This window comes from Tursiops truncatus, chromosome 20 (assembly GCF_011762595.2).
Source record: "Tursiops truncatus isolate mTurTru1 chromosome 20, mTurTru1.mat.Y, whole genome shotgun sequence".
Classification (NCBI taxonomy): Eukaryota; Metazoa; Chordata; class Mammalia; order Artiodactyla; family Delphinidae; genus Tursiops; species Tursiops truncatus.
The window spans coordinates 46553975-46578268 of record NC_047053.1 but is presented as its reverse complement, the minus strand read 5'-3'; the positions used below and the strand labels follow the sequence as shown (position 1 = coordinate 46578268).

The 24294-nt window shown below is 53.8% G+C and overlaps 1 protein-coding gene, 1 long non-coding RNA gene, 1 other non-coding gene and 1 pseudogene across 8 annotated transcripts; 2 read left to right on the top strand and 2 right to left on the bottom strand.

The window, feature by feature from the left end:
- The first annotated feature begins 948 nt into the window (after positions 1-948).
- Positions 949-9738, top strand: SLC25A10 (solute carrier family 25 member 10). Of its 4 annotated transcripts, XM_073797007.1 has the most exons (12): positions 975-1460; positions 3487-3606; positions 4175-4289; positions 4378-4426; positions 4682-4723; positions 5586-5629; positions 5779-5849; positions 6132-6224; positions 6563-6640; positions 7552-7608; positions 7698-7795; positions 8039-8077. In XM_073797007.1, the coding sequence occupies exons 1-12, from the start codon at positions 1368-1370 to the stop codon at positions 8040-8042; spliced, it is 864 nt and encodes a 287-aa protein (XP_073653108.1). In that variant the 5' UTR covers positions 975-1367; the 3' UTR covers positions 8043-8077. The 4 variants fall into 4 exon arrangements, with proteins under 4 accessions (XP_073653107.1, XP_073653108.1, XP_033703723.1 ...); XM_073797006.1 differs by having other exon boundaries at positions 949-1460; positions 7552-7795; positions 8039-9738; XM_033847832.2 differs by lacking the exon at positions 8039-8077 and having other exon boundaries at positions 985-1460; positions 7698-7835.
- Positions 6784-22738, bottom strand: LOC141277268 (uncharacterized). Of its 3 annotated transcripts, XR_012328345.1 has the most exons (5): positions 22721-22735; positions 22352-22431; positions 9971-10149; positions 7428-9669; positions 6784-7080 (listed from the first exon to the last, which is right to left on the bottom strand). It is a non-coding gene; the product is annotated as an uncharacterized lncRNA (long non-coding RNA). The 3 variants fall into 3 exon arrangements; XR_012328346.1 differs by lacking the exon at positions 22352-22431 and having other exon boundaries at positions 22721-22738; XR_012328344.1 differs by lacking the exon at positions 22721-22735 and having other exon boundaries at positions 22350-22367.
- LOC109550783 (cytochrome c oxidase subunit NDUFA4 pseudogene) lies at positions 10010-20736 on the bottom strand (annotated as a pseudogene).
- On the top strand, positions 12922-13023 carry LOC117309835 (U6 spliceosomal RNA). Its single transcript, XR_004524126.1, has one exon. It is a non-coding gene; the product is annotated as a U6 spliceosomal RNA (small nuclear RNA).
- Positions 22739-24294: the final 1556 nt, after the last annotated feature.

The window sequence follows — 24294 nt, the reverse complement described above, 5'->3', positions numbered from 1 at the left end:
TTCAGCAAAGCACTACCCCTTGCCCCACCCTGGGCTCCTTGGCATTTCTGGGCTGGAAATCTGGAGCCAGCTGTTCATGTTCCCAACTGATGACAGGGGTCAAGGCCTCCTGGGGTTCTGGAAGACACAGTTTCCTTAGTCTCCAGGTGGCCGCTTTAAGCAAATAGCAGGGTTTGCTCAGGCACCTAATGCCTCTCACAGAGAATCACTGGGTGCTCAGAGACCAGGCTGGACTTGTTATTCAGGGTGCTCGGTGGGCCCAGGGGGCCAGGGGTTGTTTCCCTGATGCCTGTCACCCTTCTCCCTTGGGGTGGGGGCTGCAGTGGCCAAGCTAGGACAGCAGGATACAGGTCCTTACTAGTGCAGGGGTCTCTGCCTCTGCCTCCCCCGAGGTCCATGTAGCCCCACCCAAAAGCGGCCCTGGGGACCCAGATTTCTCTGCCTGGCAGGTGCGCCTTTGGGCTAGCAGCACACCTGCACTTCCGGTTTGCTGGGAGATGTGCATCTCCTGCTGGAGCCAGGCTGGGGCAGGCAGTTTGCTGATTGCCGCCTCCCAGGAGCCGGAGCCCCACGCCCCAAAGCCCTCTCCTGGGCCGCCTCAGGGTAGCTGCCTGGGGCCGTGTGGTCAGAGCAGGCCTAAGGCTGGAATTGGCTGGGCGTTCTGGGAGGGGCGGGTAGGCGGGGCGGCTAGTCTCTCCGAATTGCCTTTGTCCCTAGTTTTCCTGTAATCCGCAGGTTGGTCCTAAGGAGGTTTGCCGCAACCTCTAAGCAGCTGTACGCGTCCCGGAGTCTGCGCCGCGGGGGTGGGACACTGGGTGCAAGTCCAGGGCCGCGACGGGGGGCGGGCACTTACGGGAGGCAGGCCTCTAGGAGGGGTGGGGGCTGGCAAAGCGCCCAGGCCACTCGGGCCGTGACCTTCGCAGACGTGCCCTAGGCTCCAGGGCGGCCCCGCGGGCTGGCCGGCGCAGGGTGGGGGAGGACGCAGGTCCCTGGGGGGAGTGAGGGAGGTTCACCCGCTAGCTCCCTGCGGTTCGCGCGGCCCACACCAGTGGGGGTCCTCTAGGCGGCTCTGTGGGGCCCACGAGGTTGACCTGCCGGCCGCGGCCGCGGCCGCTTTAAGGCGGGGGCCCCGCCCCCGGGCTCGGGGCGGGGTCTTAAGGGCCCCGCCCCCTCGGCTCCTCCCCCGGGCCGCGCGGGCGCATTGGCTGTGCGGGGCGCGGGTGGCCGGCAGCCCTTTGAACGGGCGGCGGCGCGGAACGGGCCGTTTTGCGGCTGGGGCGGGGCTGGTGTCCGGGCTTCAAGGGCTGTGTCGGGGTCGGGGCCGGACACCTACGCTCCTCGGCGGCGGTGGCGGCGGCGTCCGGGCCATGGCGGCCGAGGCGCGCGTGTCGCGCTGGTACTTCGGTGGGCTGGCGTCGTGCGGGGCCGCCTGCTGCACGCACCCGCTGGACCTGGTCAAGGTGAGTGCGGCGCGGGGAGGGTCCGCCGAGAGGCTCTGCGTGGAGCGGGCGGCGGAGGTGCCCCATGGTCCCCACTTTGCTACCTGTGTGACCTTGGACTGGTCCCTTGGCCTCTCTGAGGCACTTTACCCTGCACTTTTGAGGACACTCGTTCTCCTGGCTGACACGTTGAGGGGGTGGTTCTCTGAGCGCAGCTGGAGGCACCCCGGCAGGACCATGCGCTCCCTCTGCCTACTGGGTGCCAAGCACACACACACAGACGGAGGAAGGATGTGGCCGGCAACCTTGCTTTGGGCTGCTTCTTCCTGGGAGGTGGGCATCTGGAAGCCATGATCCCAAGGCTGCATGCAGGTCCTGCCCAGTGAAGGTGATTGTTTCTCCCAGGGAGAAGCAATCACTGTTTCTGCGTTTTTTTAAAAAAATGCTTATGGGGCAGAACAAGACAGAGACTCCCTTGTCCCTGAGGCAGGCCAATTTTCTGCCCTTTCCTCACCACAAACAACAAAGAAGGGCCAGAGGCACAAAGCAAATTTTGGCCAGTGGGCCCTGGGCCAGGGAACCTGGGCTGTGGTCTTGTGGGGCCTGTTGGCAAGGGCAGCCCCCTGGCCACCCCCTTCCTTATCCCCACCCAGAGCAGCCTGCACCCCACATTGGCCCCCTGGGAGGGATTGGCACCTGTGTCCTGGGCTGACCCAGCCACCCATCAAGCCTGGCCACCAGGAAAAGCAGGATTAGCAGATGTTGGGGATGGGGCTGAAGCTGGTAGCCCCTCTGGCATTTAGAGACCTGGGAGAGGCCTGCATGGCTCCTGGTAGCCCCCAGGGCCTGTGACGTGGCCTGGCAGAGCAGGGCCAGGTAGGAAGGTGCTTTTTGGTTTGTGGAGAGAGGAACCCCTTCTCATGCCTGTTTTGTTTTACTTTCTGGATGCCCGTACAGGTCCCTTTGCCCTCCTGCCTCCCCCATCGCAGGCTCGGGAGGATCAGGCTCACTGTCTCTGCCTGGATGTGGACACAGCCTCCGGGGGCTCTTGGAGCCCTCCCTGGCCCTGGGCCAGCCTAGAGTCACTTGTCCAAGACTCCTTGGGGCGTCACTGCCCCTTGCCCCCTCCCTTCCGCCCAGGTGCTATTTTGCTGCAGAGCGCTTGGGGTGGGGGTGGGAGTCTGGGAGGCCGGCAGACACAGGAATGTGGCCGCCCTCTGGCCCAGGGAGCACACGGCCCCGTGCTGGGGTGAAGCGGGCGGTGCCGGCAGCCATGGAGGCCTCCAGCAGGGGAGGCCCTGGCCAGGGTTTTTACTTCTCGTCATCGTCTTTGGAAAAAGTATCTTAAAACTCCTTGAGCTCTGCCTTTGCCCCACGTCTTGGCTGAACCCTCACTGTGGCTTCTCGCCTTCACGGAGGCTGCTGTGTGGCCGCCCTGCCCCCAGGCCCAGAGGGCCTTCTGTTCCCAGTTCACAGCACACTGAGAGAAACTGAGGCAGAAGAATCAGTAACTTGCCTCCGCGGGTCCAGCCAGGACCTGACTTGGCTGGAGAGTGTGCTGCAGGGATGGACTCTGAGGCGCCCTTCCCCCTGTGCGCCCCCGGATTCTCACCCACCTCTTCCGAGTCTCCCATGTTTCTTCAGGTCAACTCTGAGCCCCCCTAACTCTGCCTCTGTCGAGAGGCAGGCGAGGCTACAAAGTGGGGACCTGGAGTTGCCTAGTGTCCTCATCTAAAGGGTGGAGCTGACGACTCCACCCCATGGCAGGTGGAATTGGGCTCACATGTCGGCTGGTATTGTCTCTTGTGAGATGGTGGTGTGAAAAAGAGGTTGGCGCCAGCCGTGGACACAGTCCCGGCTCCACTCCCCAGCTGGTGCCCTTTAAGGCTTCAGTTTCCTGTCTCTAAATGCGGGTGCTGGTAGCACTTGGCCCACAGGCTCAGCATGTAAAGGTGGAAGATTGTGGAAAAGGGCTTAGAGCAGAGCTGGCCCTGGTCAGCTCCAGATGGGCCGTGGCTCTGAGCAGGTGCGACCCGCTTCCCCACAGGTGCATCTACAGACGCAGCAGGAGGTGAAGCTGCGCATGACGGGGATGGCGCTGCAGGTGGTGCGCTCCGATGGCATCCTGGCTCTCTACAATGGGCTGAGCGCCTCCCTGTGCAGACAGGTACCTCTGGGGGGCTCCCCACCTCCCGGGGTAGTGGGTGGGTGGGACTCACGGCCAGGGGTCCCTTAGGTCTTGATCCCAGAGCCCACACTCAGCCCAAGGAGGCAGAGGGATCGCTGGCCTCCCCCAGGCCAGTCGCGCCTCTTGTCCACCGTGGATGCCCTGTGGGCATGGAAGCTACTTTCTCCTTTTCAAGGCTGTTTAGGAGGAAGGAACCGTAAGGCCTGGGGAGCCAGCAGCCCCCCGGGTGGGTGCAGGGCGTGGCAGTGTGAGATGTGCTTCTGCCTTGCACAGGGTTGGCCATGCTCTCACAGCCGGCCCGAGACCTCCGCCTACAGATGGGGATACTGAGGCTGGCAGGGGCGAGGCGGGAGAAGAGGAGGGTGCGGGGCCTGGACTCAGCCAGCCCTGGGTTCACGAATTGGCTCAGCTGCTTGCTGGCCGAGAGGTCCCTGGGTGTCCCTGTGGTCCACGTGGTGACGACCATGCACTGGAGGGCCAGGGGTGTGGGGGGTGCCCAGCGCCGTCCCTCCCCCTGCACCCTCTGAGCTGGGCCCCTTCTCCCCAGATGACCTACTCCCTGACTCGATTTGCCATCTATGAGACCGTGCGGGACCAGGTAACCAAGGGCAGCGAGGGCCCCCTGCCCTTCTACAAGAAGGTGTTGTTGGGCTCCATCAGTGGTGAGCAGCCGGGTGGGCAGCGGCGGGGCAGGTGGGGCGGGGGTCATGTGACCCCTTGCCAATGGTCACATGTTGGCTGTTGTGACAGGTTGTATCGGCGGTTTCGTGGGGACCCCCGCGGACATGGTCAACGTCAGGTCAGTGCAGTGTCCGAGGCTGGGGTCTTGCTGTCCCCTGGTGGGGCCGGCCTCGCTCGCTGGGGTCTCAGTGTGTTCAGCCTGGAACAAGCCACTCAGACCTCAGGGTCTGGGGCACTGGGGGATGGCGCTGAGCCTGTGGCGGGGCAGCCCTGGGCGGGGCCGGCTGCTCACTGCCAGAGGGAGCCCCTGACGCCTGCTGGGGTCTGTGGGGCGTCTGGCCCTGCCGCCCCCTGAACCCTCTGCTTGTTTCAGGATGCAGAATGACATGAAGCTGCCTCAGAATCAGCGCCGAAAGTGAGTAGCATGGTGTGCCCGGGGGTTTGGGGGATGGGGCTGAGAAGACCCCTGAGCAGCTCTGCCGGGACCCGGTGGGGACTCCAACAGGGTACCGCTCCTGTGGGGTCACGGGGAGCAGGTCGGGCGGCTGACAGCCTTTGGAATCATACATTGTGAGCGTCTGTTTTGGAATCCTGAGGGGGCTTCCAGGACCTCTGGGTTCTTCTTCCCCTGTGGGAGGACCCCGGGGTTGGGGGCTGGACTGGGAGGTGGGCAGGGGTTGGTCACTCTTTACTCCTTCTTGCACCTGTGCACGTTTGCATGAAGGGTGGTTTAGAAGTTTAAATGAGTTTGGTCCTCAAAAGGGTTTGGGAGCTGGGTGGTTGTTTTCGTGGTAAAAACACCGTTTTGCGTGAAACCTAAGACACTGGATTCTGAGGCCCTGTTTATGGACCGATGCTGTAATAAACGCTGGGCACTGGTATCAGCCAGTTCAGGGAGAAGTGTGGCTCCAGGTGACCCCACTGGCCACTCGCTGGCCAGAGCATAGGCTGTGGGGAAGGGGGCCCGGCACGGCGTCCCATCCTCTCGCCCCTGGTAACGGCCTGCAGACAGGACTAGCCTCAGAGCTGGCAGCCCGCCCCCCCCCCCCCAACAGAGGGTGTTTTCCTGTGGAACTTGGGATCTTCAGGCCCTGAAGTCCCCTGAGCAGGGAGACTGCTCTGAGCTGTCAGAAAAGGCCATTGTTCTCTGGCCCCTGTGGCACTTTGACTTCCTCCTGGCCTGTGATGGGGGCATGGCCTGTGATGGGGAGGACCTTCCCAAGGGAGCCAGTGGTCAGGAAGAGCTTCACATGGGCCCACTCTCTGTCCCCTGGCAGCTATGCCCACGCCCTGGACGGCCTGTACCGCGTGGCCCGAGAAGGTGAGAGGGGAGGTCCTTTGCACGGTGGGGGCCTGGGGCAGCCTCCAGCTGGGACCCAGGAGCGGGCCTAGGGAGAGCGCTGTTAAGGACTTGGGGGGAGGCCGGAGGGGTTTGGGCCGGGCACCCAGCCTCTTCCCTTCCCCCGACAGAGGGTCTGAAGAAGCTGTTCTCGGGCGCAACTATGGCGTCCAGTCGAGGGATGTTGGTCACCGTGGGCCAGGTAGGGCTTCCGCTTGGGGTGGGACTCGGGCAGCATCTGGGGGGCCTGGTCGCAGCCCTCTGAGAGGTCCCAGAGGAAGGCAGTGGGCACAAACACACATGGGGCCGGGGAGGTGGGCTCAGGCCGGCCTGGGCCTCATCTGTCCACCCAGGTGTGGTGACGGTGGATGACCCACAGAGCATGTACTTGGCCAGTCCAGCTGGTGTCATCGTGGGCCCCATCTGCTTTCCCCCGAGCTGTGGGCTGTCCCTTGGGCCCTGAGCATCCCTGCTCCCCCAACAGCTGTCCTGCTATGACCAAGCCAAGCAGCTGGTTCTCAGCACGGGGTACTTGTCCGACAGCATCTTCACTCACTTTATCGCCAGCTTCATTGCGGTGAGTGGCGGGGGTGGGGCCCTGACCAGCCTTGGGAGCTGAGGGCGCCTGGGATGAGCAAGGGCTCAGAACGGCAGGAGGCTTTGGCCCATCTGGCGGCTGCCCCTCTCAGGCTGCATTAGTAGGCGCCAGGGTCCTGGGGAGGAGGCCATGGATTCCCCCAGAGCCCAGGCCAAGACTGTTCCTGTTGTCCTCCATGGCCCTGGGGGTCCAGGATAGTCCTGTGGTGAGGGGGGTGAGGGAGGTGAGGGGGGTGAGGGAGGTGAGGGGAGTGAGGGAGGTGAGGGGTGCCCACCCGCCCTGCCTGGCAGACCCATTGGCGACGACCTGCCTTCCAGGGTGGATGCGCCACATTCCTGTGCCAGCCCCTGGATGTGCTGAAGACCCGGCTGATGAATGCCAAGGGCGAGTATCAGGTGAGTGGGGGCCTCGCCCTGCTGCTGCTGCTGGGTGAGCCTGTGTCCTTGTGCCAGGGTGTGGATGAGGCTCTGCCCCTCCACCCACGACTGCATCCCTCCCGGTTGCCGTCAGGCCTGCAGCAGCCTGGGCTCTGTGTGTGTTTTTGGTTTTTTTAAATAATTTGTTTATTTATTTATTTATCTTTGGCTGTGTTGGGTCCATTGTTGCTGCGCGCGGGCTTTCTCTAGTTGTGGCGAGCCGGGGGCTACTTTTCGTTCCGGTGCGCGGGCTTCTCACTGCGGTGGCTTCTCTTCTTGCAGAGCACGGGCTCTAGGCGTGCAGGCTTCAGGAGTTGGCACGTGGGCTCTAGAGCGCAGGCTCAGTAGTTGTGGCGCACGGACTTAGTTCCTCTGCAGCACGTGGGATCTTCCCAGACCAGGGCTCGAACCTGTGTTCCCTACATTGGCAGGTGGATTCTTAACCACTGTGCCACCAGGGAAGCCACCTGTATGTGTTTTTAAATCAGATTCTTTGACTCGTTAACAGAGGCAGTTGGATCACTGCAGTCAGTGAAACTCGGCACGGTGCAGGTCGGCAGGCCCAGCGCCTGGGGCCAAGCACCTGTCCGAGGCTCCCTCCATCACGCACAGTGTCTTCTGGGCCTTTATGGCAGCCGCTCAAGCACCGTAGGTGCCTGGCAGGTCAGCCTGGCCCTGGGTGTTTTTTCAGATTCTAGTTTTGCCTGGTTAGTGGGCAGGGCAGCCCTTGACCTTTGTGCCTGCCAACCCCACCTCCCGTGTTTACCTTTGAACTTGCAGGCTGCTTTGCACACTCATGCCTGCCATCAGGTGCGGGGGTGGGGGGTGGGCGTTTGTGCCTTTCGAGAAGCAGCTTTCCATCTTATTGCATTATCTTGCGTTTTTTGCAGGGTGTTCTGCACTGTGCCATGGAGACAGCGAAGCTTGGGCCGCTGGCCTTTTACAAGGTTAAGCAGGGGCGTGGCTGGGGCAGGGGGGCAGGGCAGGGGGGTTCCCTCCAGGGCTATCTTCACATCCCCCCTCCTCTCTCCCTCAGGGCCTCGTGCCTGCCGGCATCCGCCTCATGCCCCACACCGTACTCACGTTTGTGTTTCTGGAGCAGCTTCGCAAACACTTCGGCATCAAAGTGCCGTCCTGATGTGGCCGTAGGAGCAGATGGGTCATGCCCAGCCCCCTGCCCCAGTATTTTCCAGAGTCCTGGAGGGTCAGCAGCTGAGCGCTGCCCTGAGCCCAGCACCTGCCCGCCGTGCTCCGACCCCCTCCTCCCTGGCTCAGGACCCCCGCCCCAGCCTGCCTGGCCAGCCCAGTAACCATCGTCCCCTCCTGAGCTGCTGCCCACACCTCCACCCCCTGCTGCCCACCCCAGGCTCTCCCCACCTGATGTCCAGCGGCCTCCTCTGCACACCGGTGACTCCCTCAGAGGAAGGTGTCTAGGCCCCAGGTTCAGTTTTCTCTCTCCCCAAGTAGGCAGTTGACCCTGGAGTTGGGAGGGGCAGGCTGTCCAGGCTTTCTGCAGTCTGGAGTCTCCAGCCCCTATAGTCTCTTCCTTTCACTAAGCCCAGGGCCCCCAGCACTGTCTTCCAGCAGCTTCCACCGAGGACCTGGGTGATAGAGTGGGGGTGTGGACCCCCGGCATCGCTCACCAAATGACCCGTGCACCTGCACTTTCATCCCAGGAGAGGGACCATAGCTTTTATGATGTTCTCAAAGGTAGCTGCGCACCCACAGCTGCCGGGCCAGGGCAGAATGAGTACCCAGGAGGGAGGGTCTGGGTGTGACCCACAGGTGCCCCACACCCCTGCCCCCCGGTCCAGCCCATCCCCAGTTGCTTTAACAATCAGTTTCACCAAAACCTCTCAGTGCCAGCAGGCGGCTGCTGTCTTCATGGAGCGTGCAGTGTCCCCTCCTGGCTCCCTGAGCAGGAGTGGCATGTCCACAGGGGCTCCTGTCTACACAGCGGTCACTTGCAAGGTCCCCAGCAGCTGGTCAGCCAAAACGCCACTGCCCAGGTTCCACTGCCACAGCAGCCTGCAGACGGGCTGGAGCTGCATCTGTCCGCCTCCCCCAGTCACCTGGCCACTGTGCCACACCCCCGCCCCCCCAGCAAGTGGCCAGCACTTCCACGTCGCCCTACAGGGGTGTTAATAAAGGACGGTGAAGTGCTGGGTCTGGTTTCTGTGTCCAGGCCACTAACTAGTCTGCCTCGCTGTCTCAGGCTACAAGACCATCCTCTGCACCCTCCAAGGAGGGCTCTTGGGTTTATGGAGGAGTAGGGCCCAGAGGAGGGGAGAAGCTGCAGCCCTGCCTGGATACACTGGGATGGCCTGTGGACAGATGGCTGGGGCGAGAGCAGGGCCTGCACATCTAGGGGTGGTCAGTGTTGAGGTCCTGGATCCAGGTCACTGTGGATCCCACAGGGCTGCCCCTTCCCAGCAAGCATCTGGTGCTACAAACCCCCTAGGAATAAGATTTCCCAGTAGGACTGGCTGGTCTCCCTAGAGGTGCCCCTTGAGTCAGAGCCCTGGGGTTTTGGACACTGGCCTATTGTCCAGCAAACCCAGAAGGGCCTGGGAGACCCTGGTTCTATGGGCTGCAGGCCCTCAGACAGGCAGGCTAGGGCAGGAGCTGGTGAGAGTACCATCCTGGGCCTTTTGATGTCCCAGGACAGGTGGAAGCTGCCCCAGGGCTCCTGCTGCCCCAGCCAGGGGACAGGACAGATGCCCTGGGCAGTTCATTCAGACATCAACGCCTCTGGCACCCTAGCCGTGAAGCAAGGAGAACTGTGGAGCATTTCAAGCAGATAAAAAGTAGAATTTTAGGTCTTGGTGATAGTTGCACGGCTCTGTAACCTGATAACCACTATATCGCAACAAAGCTGTTACTTTAAAAAACAACAGGGCTTCCCTGGTGGCGCAGTGGTTGAGAGTCCGCCTGCCGATGCAGGGGACACGGGTTTGTGCCCCGGTCCGGGAAGATCCCATGTGCCGCAGAGCCTGCGCGTCCGGAGCCTGTGCTCCGCAACGGGAGAGGCCACAACAGTGAGAGGCCCTTGTACCGCAAAAAAATAAAAAATAAAACCCACATGCCCCCACCCCGACCCCAGCCTCAGCGGTGAGCTCTCACCAGACTCATGTTGAGGTGTTCACACCCCACAGACCCTTCCCCACCCCTGGATTATTTGGAAGCAAATCCCAGATGTCCTGTCATTTATAGATAAATACTTCACAAGTCTCTGAAAATGCTCTTTAAGAAAATCTAACATAACTACAATAGTAACTAATACGTAAGAAACAAAGTGGCCCGTGTTACCATCATCAGATTTCTCGGTTGCCACGTGCGTGTTGTCAAGTTGGTTTCGTTTGAATCCAGTCCAGCTGAGGTCTCCTACTCACGTCTCTCTATTGCCGGCGTCCCCTCCCCATCCTTTCTTCACAGGATAAGCCAGGTCCTTGATCCAGCTGCCTCTCCTTCCTCCGTCTGTGAATTTCCTAAAACCAGCAGATGGATCTGGATTAGGGTCACATTTCTGGGCTACTGTACAGGGTATGGAGTGCATGTCCTGCCTCAGCGTTTGGGCGCGAGGCAGCTACTGGCCTGGAAATGCATGGTCGGTGTGGGGGGCTGGGGTGCGGGCCAGACTTCCTGGGCCCTGGGCAGGTGGGTGGGTGGGGGGGTCTCACAAGGAGCCTCGCCCTGGGTCTGGCCTGATGCTGCCCCCGCGCTCAGGCTGGAGCCCCGCTGAAGCGGCTGGAACCCAGAGCCCACACTGTAAAGCGGGAGCGGTGAGGGCGCGTGGCTGTTCGTGGGGCAGGCTGCTTCTCTCGGACCCCTGGCAGGTTGAAAAGGCAGCGTAGTTCAGAAATGCTGCCCACACAGGGCCGCGTTCTCTGTCCTGAAAGCTGCTTTGGTTTGGAGCGTTGGGATCCTCTTTCCTTGCCTGCGGAAGTGCCCAGGCAAGCCGGGAAGTTGGCATTTCACCAGCCTCCTTCCAGCCCAGCCAGTTCATGTGGCGCTCCCTGGACCAGTGTGTGGTGGGGGGAGGAGCCCCGTCTGGTTTGGGGTGGGGCACTGCAGGGTGGGGGTGCAGAGGGTAGTGAAGGGATGCTAGGTTTCCAGGTAGGCCATGGGGGTGGGCTTCGGGCACAGGGCCTGCCCACCCGCCCTGCAGAGGCCCAGCTTCCTGGACAGGGGCACAGAGGGGGGAAAGAAAACGAGACAGACCGGGGGCAGCAGGAAGGTTGGGGCAGGTCAGGGGCAAGGCCCTTCCCCGGGGAGTTCTCCACTTTTGTGGGTTCAGAACCAGCCTGAGAAGGTGAGCTAAGCAGTGGGCCGGCCCCACCTGCAGGTCACCTGACCCCAGGTAAGGAAGCATGGATTTCACACTCTGGCAGGGAAGCAAGTTCAGCATTTCATGACTCAATCTCCACCTTTCTTTCTTAAAGAAAGACGATCGTTTACAAAAAGTTACACAATGAGTAGCCGTTGTCAAGAAGTTACAACAAGGGTGCCAAGACAAGGCAGCAGGGAAGGACGGTCTTTTCAACAAATGGTTTTGGACGTCCACGTGGAGAATGAGCTTGGACCCTCCCACACACATGCACAAACCGCCTGGAAATGGATCACAAAGCTGAAACTATAAACCTTGTAGAAATGAACGAAGACCCTGCAAATGAGAACAAGCGGGGCTGTGTTCTCAGCTTGCTGTAGCAGGGAGACAGCCCCATCACTTGCATGTTGGCAGAGACTCAAAGGCAGGCAGAGGAGGGGCCAGCTTCATAGTGAAAGGGGGGCTCAGGTGCGCCCCGAGTGGGCTCGGGGAAGCTGTGGGCGGCCAACTGGAGGTGCTGCAACCTGTGTGGTTGCTGAGGGGAGCCTACTTGGCTTTCTCTGATTGGTCCTGAGCTGGAAGCGGAGGCAGAAATTAGGGAAGCTGGCAGGTGTTGGCCAAGTTTGGGCCGGTTGCTACAGGGGCTTAGAAACACACATCCACACAGAAACTTGCACAGGCATCTTCAGAGCAGCATTACTCATAACGCCGAAAAGGTGGCAACAGCCCAAATGTCCGTTCCCTGATGAACAGATAAGTAAAATGTGGTATATTGTGTACAATGCAATACTATTTGGCCATAAAAACGAAGGAAACGCTGACGCACTACAGCATAGATGAACCTTGAAAACATTACGCTGCGCTGGGTGGAAGAAGCCAGTCACTAAAGACCACACATTATTATGTGATTCCATTTGTATGAAGTGTCCAGATCAGGCAAATCCAGAGACAGGAAGTAGATTAGTGGTTGCCAGGAGCCGGGATGCGGTGTGAGGAAGGGGGAAGTGACTACTGAAGGAGACTGGTTTCCTTTTGGACTCATGAAAATGTTCCAAATGTAGTAGAGTGATGGTCGCACAATTCTATGGATATACTAAAAATCACTGAATTGTGCACTTTATTTTTTTTTAAATAAATATTTTTTTGGGGGGCCACGTTGGGTCTTTGTTGCTGTGCACGGGCTTTCTCTAGTTGTGGTGAGCGGGGGCTACTCTTTGTGGTGCATGGGCTTCTCACTGCAGTGGCTTCTCTTGTTGGGGAGCACGGGCTCTAGGTACGTGGGCTTCAGTAGTTGTGGCAGGCAGGCTCAGTAGTTGTAGCTCGCGGGCTCAGTTGTTCCGCGGCATGTGGGATCTTCCTGGACCAGGGCTTGAACCCGTGCCCCCTGCATTGGCAGGAAGATTCTCAATGACTGCACCGCCAGGGAAGCCCAGATTGTGCACTTTGAATGGAGGGATTGTATGGTATGTGGTAACCAAGGTTTGCGCTCCTTGACCAAACTCTAGCCAGGTTCCTCTGGGCCTGCTTCTGCATCAGGCCTAGAAAGCCTTGGTTTCTGACAGCTCAAGCCGCATCCCCGGGGTGACTCCAGCCCCCCTTAAAGTGCCCGCCTGAGGACGGGCATCTCGGGTCTCTGTGGGAAAACAGAGGCTTACCTTGGACAAGCGCTGTTCATGAACCAGATGGGGGTCTCAGGGTCCAGGCGCCTGCATGCTTTAACTGTCTGCTGCCTGACTCCACTAAGCTACCCCTCCCAATTCCCACATTCTCACTTTAAAACACCAGTCACCGCCACACAAATCGAAATTGAGTTCAATTCACCCTGGAATTGTCCCCACTGCGAGTATAGTGCTGACTAGAACCTGCCCTTTGCACTTCACCATCCAGCTGTGTTTATCTCTGACATCGGACTGTGTCCCAGTGATGCTGCCTGGTGCTCCCTCTGGCAGCACATATATGACATTGGAATGATACAGAGATTAGCATGACCCTGTGCAAGGGCGACACGCAGATTTGTGAAACGGTCCATATTTTTTCAATTTAAAAAAAAATTCAAGCAATACAGAATGGTGGAGAGAAGAGAGCAAAACAAATAAAAAATATGCTTCCACGTCTATCCATGCCTCGTCAGCCGGTGTGGGTGTAGATGACACAGAAAGAAAACTTCTCGTTAAGATGGGATCATATCGGGACTTCCCTGGTGGCGCAGTGGTTAAGAATCCACCTGCCAATGCAGAGGACACAGGTTTGAGCCCTGGTCCGGGAAGATCCCACGTGCCTCGGAGCAACTAAGCCCGTGCACCACAACTACTGAGCCAGCGCTCTAGAGCCTGCGAGCCACAACTACTGCAGCCCACGTGCCACAACTACTGCAGCCCGCATACCTAGACCCTGTGCTCTGCAACAAAGAGAAGCCACCGCGATGAGAAGCCCGTGCACCGCAACAAAGAGTAGCCCCGCTCTCCACAACTGGAGAAAGCCCACACACAGCAACGAAGACCCAACACAGCCAATCAATGAATCAATCAATCCATCAATCAATCAATTTATTAAAAAAAAGATGGGATCACAGCATATGTCATCATTTATAATGTTTCATAAAAATGTTAAATCTCGTATTCATTACATGTTTTGCTTAGAAGGGAAATGAATATATTTAACTTGGAAAAAAGAATTGGGTTGATGCAAGGAACACATTAAATGAGGGATGCAGGTGCCACGCCCACAGAGCCAGAGGTGGTCAGAGAGCCACACTGATATGATGGACCCTGGGGACTTTGGGGAAAAGAAGGGACGTGAGGACATCTTTGTGATGTACACACTCCTCACAAGTGCCCATCCTGCTCAGGCCCACCCCCTTTTAAAAAAATATTTATTTATTTGGTTGCGCCGGGTCTTAGTTACAGCTTGCAGGATCCCTAGTTGTGGCATGCATGTGGGATCTGGTTCCCTGACCAGGGATAGAACCCAGGTCCCCTGCATTGGGAGCACGGAGTCTTATCCACTGCGCCACCAGGAAAGTCCCTGCTCCGGCCCTTTGAACCAGCCCTTCGTAGAATTTTGGATCCTGGAATGAGGCTGCTGACATTTGGGACAGCTGGGGACGAGGCGTGAATCTTGAAATCAGCCCAAAGGAGCACAGAGGGCCAGATGGAGCAGGTAAGGGCAGGCAGCCTGGGAAGGGAGCTGGCCTCCACCAGCCAGCCCAGGGACATGGCTGCGCCATCCAGGTCCTCCCTGCCTTACTCCCTTGCTACTGCCAATGGTCAGTCTATGTGTTTATAAATATTTGTTTCAAGTTGGTTCACCACAATACAAATTTGCACACACAGCAGGGTTTTCTGGGGATAATTTACTTCCTTCCAGACAAACCCGGGCCCTGACCCCTCCCCAGAAGAACAACCACTGCCACCAGGTATTTTCCCCACGTTGCTTAAATTTAACAGAAAAAATAAAAACAGAAGTGAGGTGGAAGAATCTCCAGTCATTGGAAAGTATTTATTTTTTACAAGAGATATTAGTTCCCAAAAGATGACGGAAACACCGGGAAAGAGGAGTCACTTGGTTTGGTTCCCCTCCTTCTGACACCACCCTCTCCCCCACCTCCTAACTGCTGACAAGCTGGAGGGACCAAAAGGCGGTGGCAGGAGCACCCAACACAGCACCCAGAGGCCCAGTACCACCTCTGGGAGGCTGCTCTGAGCTCGGCTCCCACAGCTGCCCTCCCCATCTCCAGGGGCTGGGCAGCGGCCTTCCCAACCACCCAACTGCCTGGCAGTGGCAGGGGCTGGGGGGCGTGTGCAGCTTGTCCTCATGGCCAAGTTGCCGTCCTGCTGGTGCTACAAGCTGGGGGTCTGTCCCTGGAGCTCAGATCCACGCTCGGTGGCCAGGAGGACCCCTTCTCAGGGCTGATGGGAGTGGGGATCCTGCCCTCTCCTTGCCCACACCTGTGACCCTTAAGGACGCCCATCCCGTTGTGTCCCATCCTCACAGCCACACTGTAATAGGGAAGAACTTTTGTATTCTATTACATGTTAATCGCTAAAGGGATGTTGCCTATAAGCTTAAATTATACATAATGGCCCATCTCTGGGAACCCTGCCTCCCAGGTAATGAGCATTAAGCTAAAATACCTTTGTTTAGCTCACAAGAAACATCCTGACCAGGCCCACCTGTGAATGACTGCAGAGAGGAAGAAATTAACACATCCCCTCCGGAGGCTGACCTGAACCAGGAAATGCTTGACTTTGACTCCCTCCCTTAGTATAAAAGAAGCCTGAATTCTAACTCAGGTAAGATAGTTCTTTGGAGCACGAGCCCACCATCTTCTCAGTTTGCAGGCTTTCCAAATAAAGCCGTTATTCCTTGCCCCAACAATTTGTCTCTCGATTACTGGCCTGTCATGCGGCAAGCAGTACGAGCTTAGACTCCGTAACACGCCATAGCTTTACATCATCGAAATCTAAACACTAAATGCTGTGTTTTGTGTATCTTTGTTGCACAGAGGTTTTGCCTCCGTCCCGTTTGTAACAGCTGAGCTCTGGTCCTGATTCTGCTCAAGGACGCCCAAGTCCCCCCCTCCAACCCCACCCTCCCTGGGGGCCTGGAGGGCCATCCAGTGTCCAGGATCGAGGGGGCCTGTCCCGGCCTCCTGGGAGGAGGCGGTTGGTGGTCCTGCCCCCACCCTGGCCTCTCCAGCAATCTTCTCACCCGCCTGCCCGGATTTCATTTGTGGGTGGTCTTTCCCAGAAAGGCTGGGTGGAGTCGGAGGTCTGGGGTCTGCCTGTCGCCTTTGGGCCTGAACCACAGCTTGGCTTCTGAAAGCTTCCAGATCCCACCTCCCCTGTAAACACTGACCCGATTCCCCACCCTCTCAGGGTGACAGGCTTGTTCTGAGTTGAGGCCTAAATGACTCTTTAGGCCTGAATGTCAGTGACAACCAGGATGTTTGTCTCGGGGTCGTCCTGGTACAGTTCCTGGAGCCACAGGGCTGCCCTTGGTCTGCACGTCAGCTCCTCCCAGTCCCTGCTTGGCCTCTGCGGTGTCTTCGAGGACATTTTCTGCCTGAGTTACAGGGTCACCTCTGACCATTTCTCTGCCCTCGACCTTCCTGAGTGTCTGTCCTAGCGTTTCTAGTCCGTGTCCTGCTGTCCACGCCCTCCAGCCCTTTGCTCCCTCAGCCGCCCCTCCCTCACCATGGCCGTGTCCCCTCCTCTCTGAGAGCGGACGGATAATTGGAGCGATTCCTCTAGTTCTTTCTGATGCCCTTGGCCCCTGATTGGGTTAACTCTCCATGACTGGGTGTTTGGCGTGTCTCCGCGCAGGCTGCGGACTTTCTTTTTCTGCCCCCCTTTCCTTCCTCTGTTTCTGGCACCCCATTTGCAGGTCACTCTGCCCCTTATCTGGGCCTGCCTCGTTTCTGACCCCGCTGCTCTGAAGCAGTTCAGTTCCCGGGCTCCTCGGGCGGCTGCCCTCCCTCCACCCTGGCCCAGGGCCCAGGGCCTCCCGGGGGACCTGCCCCAAGAGGGTGGAGCCAAAGGGGGTGCTACTTGGCCGCCCAGTCCCAGGGCCGGTGCTCAGGGAGACCAGGAGCAGAGGCCTCCCCGCCCTCCGTGCGCTGGTCTCTCTGGCCAAGGTGCTCCAGCTGCTGGGTTCGGGCCTGCGGTGACAGAGCCGGGACGTGGCTCCCACGAAGGGGCTGAAGAGAGGCCAGCTGCTGACCATCGGGCCGAGTGGCCTCCCTGTGGCTTGTGGCTCTCACAGCACGGCCACTAGGTTCCAGAGGGACCTTCCCAGAGCCAGTGTTCCAGAAGACCACTTGAGAGGTTTTAATAGTTCCCCTGAGGGGACTTCCCTGGTGGTGCAGTGGTTAAGACCCCCTGCTCCCCAGGGAGATCAGCTCCGTGCTCTGCGACAACCTAGAGGGGTGGTGTAGGGAGGGTGGGAGGGAAGCTCAAGAGAGAGGGGATATGGGGATGTATGTATGCTTATGGCTGATTCACTTTGTTGTACAACAGAAACTAACACAGCATTGTGAAGCAATTATACTCCAATAAAGATCTATTAAAAAAAAAAAAGACTCCGTGCTCTCAATGCAGGGGGCCTGGGTTTGATCCCTGGTCAGGGAACTAGATCCCACATGCATGCCACAACTAAGAGTTTGCATGCCTCAACTAAGGAGTCCACCTGCCACAACTAAGACCCAGCGCAACCAAAAGAAAAAGTTTTACTGATGTGTCATTTATCCTAACACACGATGAACTGCACACAATCACAGTGCACAGTTTTAGAAGTTTGTGCAGACAATACACCCTGAAAGCATCACCCCAGGCCAGATGGCAAACATCACCCCCCCAAAGTTTCCTCCTGCCCCTCTTCGTTCTCCCCATTCTCGGACAATCACTGACAGGCTGTAGATTCCTATAGATTCATTTCATGGAGTTCTATACTCTATACTTTCATGTAATGGAAACACGTAACGTTCTCTCTTTTTGTCTGACTTCCTGGCTCAGCATAAGTACTCTGAGGTCCATCCAAGTTGCTCACGACATCTTACGCTGGGCACCATCCCATTGTATGGACGGAGATGCCTCAGTGTGCTTGTACACTCACTCCCTGATGGACACTAGGGCTGTCTCCAGTTTGGGGATATTACAAATAAAGCAGCTATGAAAACTCGTGTACGATGTTTGTACGGACATACATGCACTTTCGTTTCTCTTGGTAAAAACCACTAAGAAAGTGACAAACTGTTTTCCAAAGTGGTTGTACCATTTTCATCCACTGGTAGCAGAGGAGTTTCAACTCCCACCAGCACTTGGTAGAGTCAGTCTTTTTAACTTTAGCCATTTTCATAGTGTGTGGTGGGGTCTCACTGTGGTCCTAATTTACATTTTCCTAATGACTAAAGATGTGGAGCATCTTTCATGGGCTTACTTATTTGTCATCTATGTATCTTCTTTGGTGAGGTATCTGTTCAAATGCTTTGACCATGTTTTTACAATTAAACTGTTTTCTTTTTATTGAATTTTGAAAAACATAACCCCACTAAGTTATTTCAATTTTCCTTGTGGGAAGATTTTAGTTTAGTTTAGTTCCTTTTTTTTTTTTTGGCCACACAGCATGGGGAATCTTAGTTCCCCAACCAGGGATCCAACCCTTGCCCTCGGCAGTGAAAGCACAGAGTCCTAACCACTGGACCTCCAGGGAATTCCCAAGGGAAGATTTTAAACTAACAGTTCCATTTCTTTAATAGATACAGGGCTATTCTGGTTATCTACTTCATTGGTGAGCTTTGGTAGTTTGTGTTTTTCAAGGAATTTGTCAAAGGTATTGGCATAGAGCTGTTTATAATATTACCTTATTATTCTTTTAATCACTATTGATTACTAATTGTTCATGTTTTCTAAGTTATGCATTTAAGGCGATAAAGTTTTTCCTCTGAGACTGACTTGGGCTCTATTCCACAAGTTTTTGACCAATAGTGTTCTCTCATTATTTGTCATTTAAAATTTTAATTTGCTCTTTTACTCAAGAGTTAGTTATCTGAAGACTTTTTTTTTAAGTTTCAAACTATTTATCAATCAGTGTAAACCCCATCACAATACACCAACATGATTTTGTGCGTTTAGAGGGGAAATATTTCCTGGTTAAGTGGAAAATTGTGCAGATGGCTTCTGGAAGAACTTCATTCTAAACTGCTTTACAGTGAAACATTTAATTTAGAAGTCTGGACCTTCTTTCTTCAGTTTGCTGTAATCTACATTCACTGAGTAGAACTTGTACTGATCACTGGGACCCAGTTTGTTCCAGGGTTCTGGGTTATTCTCTCTGTCCCAACTGACATCTGGATTGAACAATGCCAGGCGCAAAACATACAGCGCTGCTCCAGTACCTCCTGCTCCAATAAATATGAAGAGGGGGATCACGCTAGGATGCTCCTTGGCCTGACCGATGATCTGGTGGATCATGGTTGCGACAGAAGCCTCGAGTCCAGACGGAGAGAACGACAAACTTGCAAAGCCTCTTATTTTTAAAAATAAGACAAATCCATAATTATAGCTGGAGACTTCACCACCTCTCTCTCAGTAGTTGACAGAAAACTAGACAGAAAATCACCTGGGATGTAAAAGACCTCAGCATCATCAACCAACAGGATCTAATCGGCATTGATCGGACATTCTACCCACAACAGCAGGACACAACTTCTTTTCACAACACAGCGTACTAGCCACCATACAATCACGATCATGGCAAGCCACCAGGAGTCACTTGGACACACATTCTGTTGAAACGCCTCAACAGATTTAAATGAGTTGAAATCATACAAATTATGTCTCTGACCACAGTGGACTCAAACTAGAACTCTTCAACAGAAAGATAACAAGAAAATCCAAACACTTGGAAACTAAACAACACATTTCAAAATCATTAGTGGGTCAAAAGAGGGAAACTACAAAATAAGGTGAACTGAATAAAAATGAAAATACAACATACAAAAATGTGTGGGCAGCAACAAACAGGGTTTAGAGGGAAATTCATAGCATTAAATGTTTATATTAGAAAAGACTATGTAAGAATGTATTTTTCAAATGAAAAAAATGTAAACTTCTACCTTATGAACTAGAAAAAGAAGAGCAAAAATAAACCGAAAGCAAGCAGAAGGAAAGGAAATTCTAAAGGCAGCAGAAATCAATTAAAATGTAAATGGACAAATAATAGAGAAAATCAATGAAACAAAAAGCATTTCTTTGAAAAGATCAATCAAATTGACAAATTCTAGAAAAACTGATAAATGCGGACATCACTACAGATCTTTCAGACACCGAAAGGAAAGTAAGGGAATATTACAAACAACGATAAAAATTTGACAATTTAGATGAAATGGAACCAATCCTAGAAAAGCATAAATTACCACAACTTACCCAATTTGAAATGGATCATGGGAATAGCCGCATAACTATTATGGACATTGAACTCATAATTTTAAAAATCCCAAAGAAAGAACTCTCCAGCCCAGATGGTTTCATGGAGAATTCTACCAACATTGAAAGAAAAATTTTACACAATCTCGTCCAGAAAATAGAAGAGGAGGAGATACTTCTCAATTCATTTATGAAGCTAGTATTACCCAGATACCATAACCAAACAAAGACAATACAAAATAAGAAAACGAAAGACAAACAATTCTCGCGATATAGATGCAAAAAACCTACAGCTAACATTATACTTAACAATGAAAGACTGAATGCTTTCCCTGTAAGTCAGAACGAGGCAAGGCTGTCCACTCTCACCACCTTTGTGCAGTGCAGCACCGGAGGTTCTAGCCAGTGCACGAAGATGAGAAAATAAAATAAAAGGCAGCCATACATGAGAAGGAAGAACTAAAACTGCCCCTATTTCGGACGATATGACTGTCTATGTAGAAAATCCCAAGGATGCTACAAAAGAAAAAAACAAAACAAAACAAAAAACCTCCTAGAACTAAATTTTTCTTTTTAGTGTAAAAAGAAAGTTGTTTTTGGTTTTTTTTAAGAATGCCATATTCTTAGAAACTAAAATGTGCACTCCTAAGTAACAGCTGCTGAAGAGATAATCACAACAGAAATTATGAAAAATTTAGAATTGCCCAACAACGAAAATATGACACATCGAAAGTTGCAACACTGAAGGGAAGCTTATAGCCTTAAATGCATTTATCACAAAACTATGTTAAAAAAAAAAAGTATCTAAGCATTCAACTTAAGCAATTACAAAAAGAACAGAGTAAATCCCAGAGAGAGCAGAAGAAAGTACCAAAGATAAGAACAGAAACGAATGAAATAGAAATTGACTAACAATAACTCAAAACTGGTACTTTAAAAAGATGTGTCAGGGCTTCCCTGGTGGCGCAGTGGCTAAGAATCTGCCTGCCAGTGCAGGGGACACGGGTTCGAGCCCTGGTCCGGGAAGATCCCACATGCCGCAGAGTAACTAAGCCCGTGCGCCACAACTAGTGAGCCTGTGCTCTAGAGCCCGCAATCCACAACTACTGAAGCCCGCGTGCCTAGAGCCCATGCTCTGCAACAAGAGAAGCCACTGCAATGAGAAGCCTGCGCACCGCAATGAAGAGTAGCCCCTGCTCACTGCAACTAGAGAAGGCCCTCACTCAGCAACAAAGACCTAACGCAGCCAAAAATAAAATAAAAATAATAAAATAAAATAAAAAGATGTGTCAAATCATCACACCACTAACACGTCCAACAAGGACAATGAGAAAAGACACAAATCTGCAACAAGAGAAAACATACAAAAGAAATATTAGAGATTGAAATTATTAGTGAATCCTACAAACAACTTGATACCAGTACATTTGAAAGGGAAGAAGAAATGGGTAAGACTCTAGAAAAACACAGAGGCTGAATGTACACTGGGACAATGGCTACTAGATACGCCAACAGAACTTGGCCGGCCCCAAACGGCCAGGACTTGGCCAACACCTGCCAGCTTCCCTAATTTCTGCCTCCGCTTCCAGCTCAGGACCAATCAGAGAAAGCCAAGTAGGCTCCCCTCAGCAACCACACAGGTTGCAGCACCTTCAGTTGGCCGCCCACAGCTTCCCCGAGCCCACTCGGGGCGCACCTGAGCCCCCCTTTCACTATGAAGCTGGCCCCTCCTCTGCCTGCCTTTGAGTCTCTGCCAACATGCAAGTGATGGGGCTGTCTCCCTGCTACAGCAAGCTGAGTACACAGCCCCACTTGTTCTCATTTGCGTGGTCTTCGGTTACAGCCACAATATGTATTACCAAAATTCACACAGGCACACCAGATCTAGCTGGTTTCACAGGTGAATTTTTACTAAGCATTCATGGAGCAGAAAAATCGCTATCTTAAAAAAAAAAAATCGCTATCTTAAAAACTTCACAGAAGGCTAGCATGATCTCAACTCCAGAATGAAAATGAAAAGACCAATCTAATTTCTCATCATAAATGCAGCAAGCCTAAAGAAACTGTTAATAAACTGAAGTCAGCTGTATATAAAAATGTTAGACCTCTGATCATGCTGGGCTTAGAGCAGCTTTTCAATGTCAGGAAACTGATGAATGTACTTCCCGATACAGGTTAAAGGAGAAAAAAAATCCATGATCACCTCAATAGTTGCAGAAGGAGGATCTGAGACAATCTAATACTCATTTGTGATTTTAAAAAAATCGCCTGGCAACCTAGGAGTAGAAGAACAACTTCTTGATCTGATAAAGGGCATTGTCTTCAAACGATATAGTAAAATTAACACCCATCAATTATAGGAGGAGAGATAGACATTTGATTATATAACAAATTTTGGAATTATGCATGGCAAAAGATTCTATAAAGAAATACACACACATGGGACTTCCCTGGTGGTCCAGTGGCTGAGACATCGCGCTTCCACTGTGCAGACGTGGGTTCAATCCCTGGTAGGGAAACTGGGTTCCCGCAGGCCACGTAGTGTGGTCAAAAAAAAAAAAATACACACACAAACATGAACACAACAGACCAGAGAAAACATTTGCAAAGTATACAATAAAAAGTTCCTAATATACTAATTGCTCTTACAAATTACTGTACTAAGAAAAAACCACCTGATAGGAAAATGGGCTAACACTGCAAACCTTTTCTGGGCTGTACACCCTGCATTAATCAGGAATCTTTTGATTACATGGTACAGAAACCCAGTTCAAACCGACTTGTGCATGAGGGAATGTATTGGCTCACCTGGGCTTCCGGCATGGCTCAATCCAGGTGCTTCATCCATTTCTCTTTTCCTGTCTCAGTCCTGCTTTCCTGCACATGGCTTCATTCCCAGGCAGCCTCTCCTCAAATCCTGTCCACATTCTGCCAGCTTGGATTCCCCATGGAGAAGGGGACAGCAAAGACCTGCATGACCTCTCACTGCCCCCACCTCAGCCATTTGCCTGCCTGAATCAACTTCAGCTGCTAAGGACAGGCTGGCCCGCCAAGCCTGGGTTTCCAGCTTCCCCCAGACTGAGTGGGGAGAGAATCCCCAAAGGGAAACCAAGATACTCTCACCAGAAAAGTGGGGAGAGACCGGAGACTGCTGTGTAGGCAAAAGAGAGTGGGCCCATCGCAACCCCGTTTAGAAATTAAAACAAACAAAAAGGAAAGAAAGAAAAAAAGAAATTAAAACAGCTCTGGATCCCCTTCTGCTCAGAGAATTTCTTCTTCCACCAAATGATTTGAAACATCTATTACGTGCTTTAAAACACAGAGTACTTGCCCTCCTGGGGCGTCCAGACCTGGATTCTAATTAACTAATTGCACAAACACCATGGAAGCAAAACAAGAAAGGAGTTCCGGAGCCTGCCTGGGTCTGAGACCTGAAGAAAGGCGGGAGGGAGGCAGGAGAGCTCCAGGAGGAGAACCGACCAGTCGCTAAACCCCTGCGGTGGGCGGGAGCTCGGGGCCTGAGTCCCAGGATGGAAGCCTGTGGGCGGAGGGCGGAGGGCGGAGGGCGGGCTGACAGGGCCTGGGCTATGCGGTCAGGAGCAGTTAGAGGGCCTTAATTAAGGCAATGACTGGGTCAGGTGTGGATACTAAAGGATTTCCTGGGCTGGCAGTCCATCACACAATTAAACATAGAGTTACCATATGACCTAACAATTCTTCTCCTAGGTTTATTCCCAAGAGAAATGAAAATATGTGTCTACGTGAAAAGCTGTACACGGGTGTTCACAGCAGCCTTACTCAGTCCCCAAAAGGTGGAAACAACCCAAATGTCCATCTGTGTATGAAGGGATAAACAAATTGTGATCCACCATTCAATGGGCTCCTACTCAGCCTTTAAAAGGAATGAGGGCCTCACACCTGCTACAACACAGATGCACCTTGAAGACATTAAGCTCAGTGAAAAGAGCCAGACACAGAAGGACAAATAATGCATGATCCCACTACCTGAGGTTCCCTAGAACAGGCAAACTCATAGAGACAGAAAGTGTATTAGCGCTTGCTTAGGGCTGGGGAGGGAGGTCTGGAGGGCTGCGGGCTAGAAGGCAGGAGGTTTTCTTTTCTTTCTTTTTTTTTTTTTTTTAAGTCTTTGGCTGCACCTCGCGGCATGTGGGATCTTAGTTGCCCGACCAGGGATCAAACCCGTGCCCCTTGCAGTGGAAGTGCAGAGTCTTAACCACGGGACCACCAGGGAAGTCCCAGGAGGTCTCCTTTTGAAGTGATGAAATGTTCCAAAAATTAACTGTGGTGATGGTTGCATGGCTGTGAATATACTAAAAACCACTGAACTGTACATTTTTTTTTCGGATTTTATTTTATTTTTT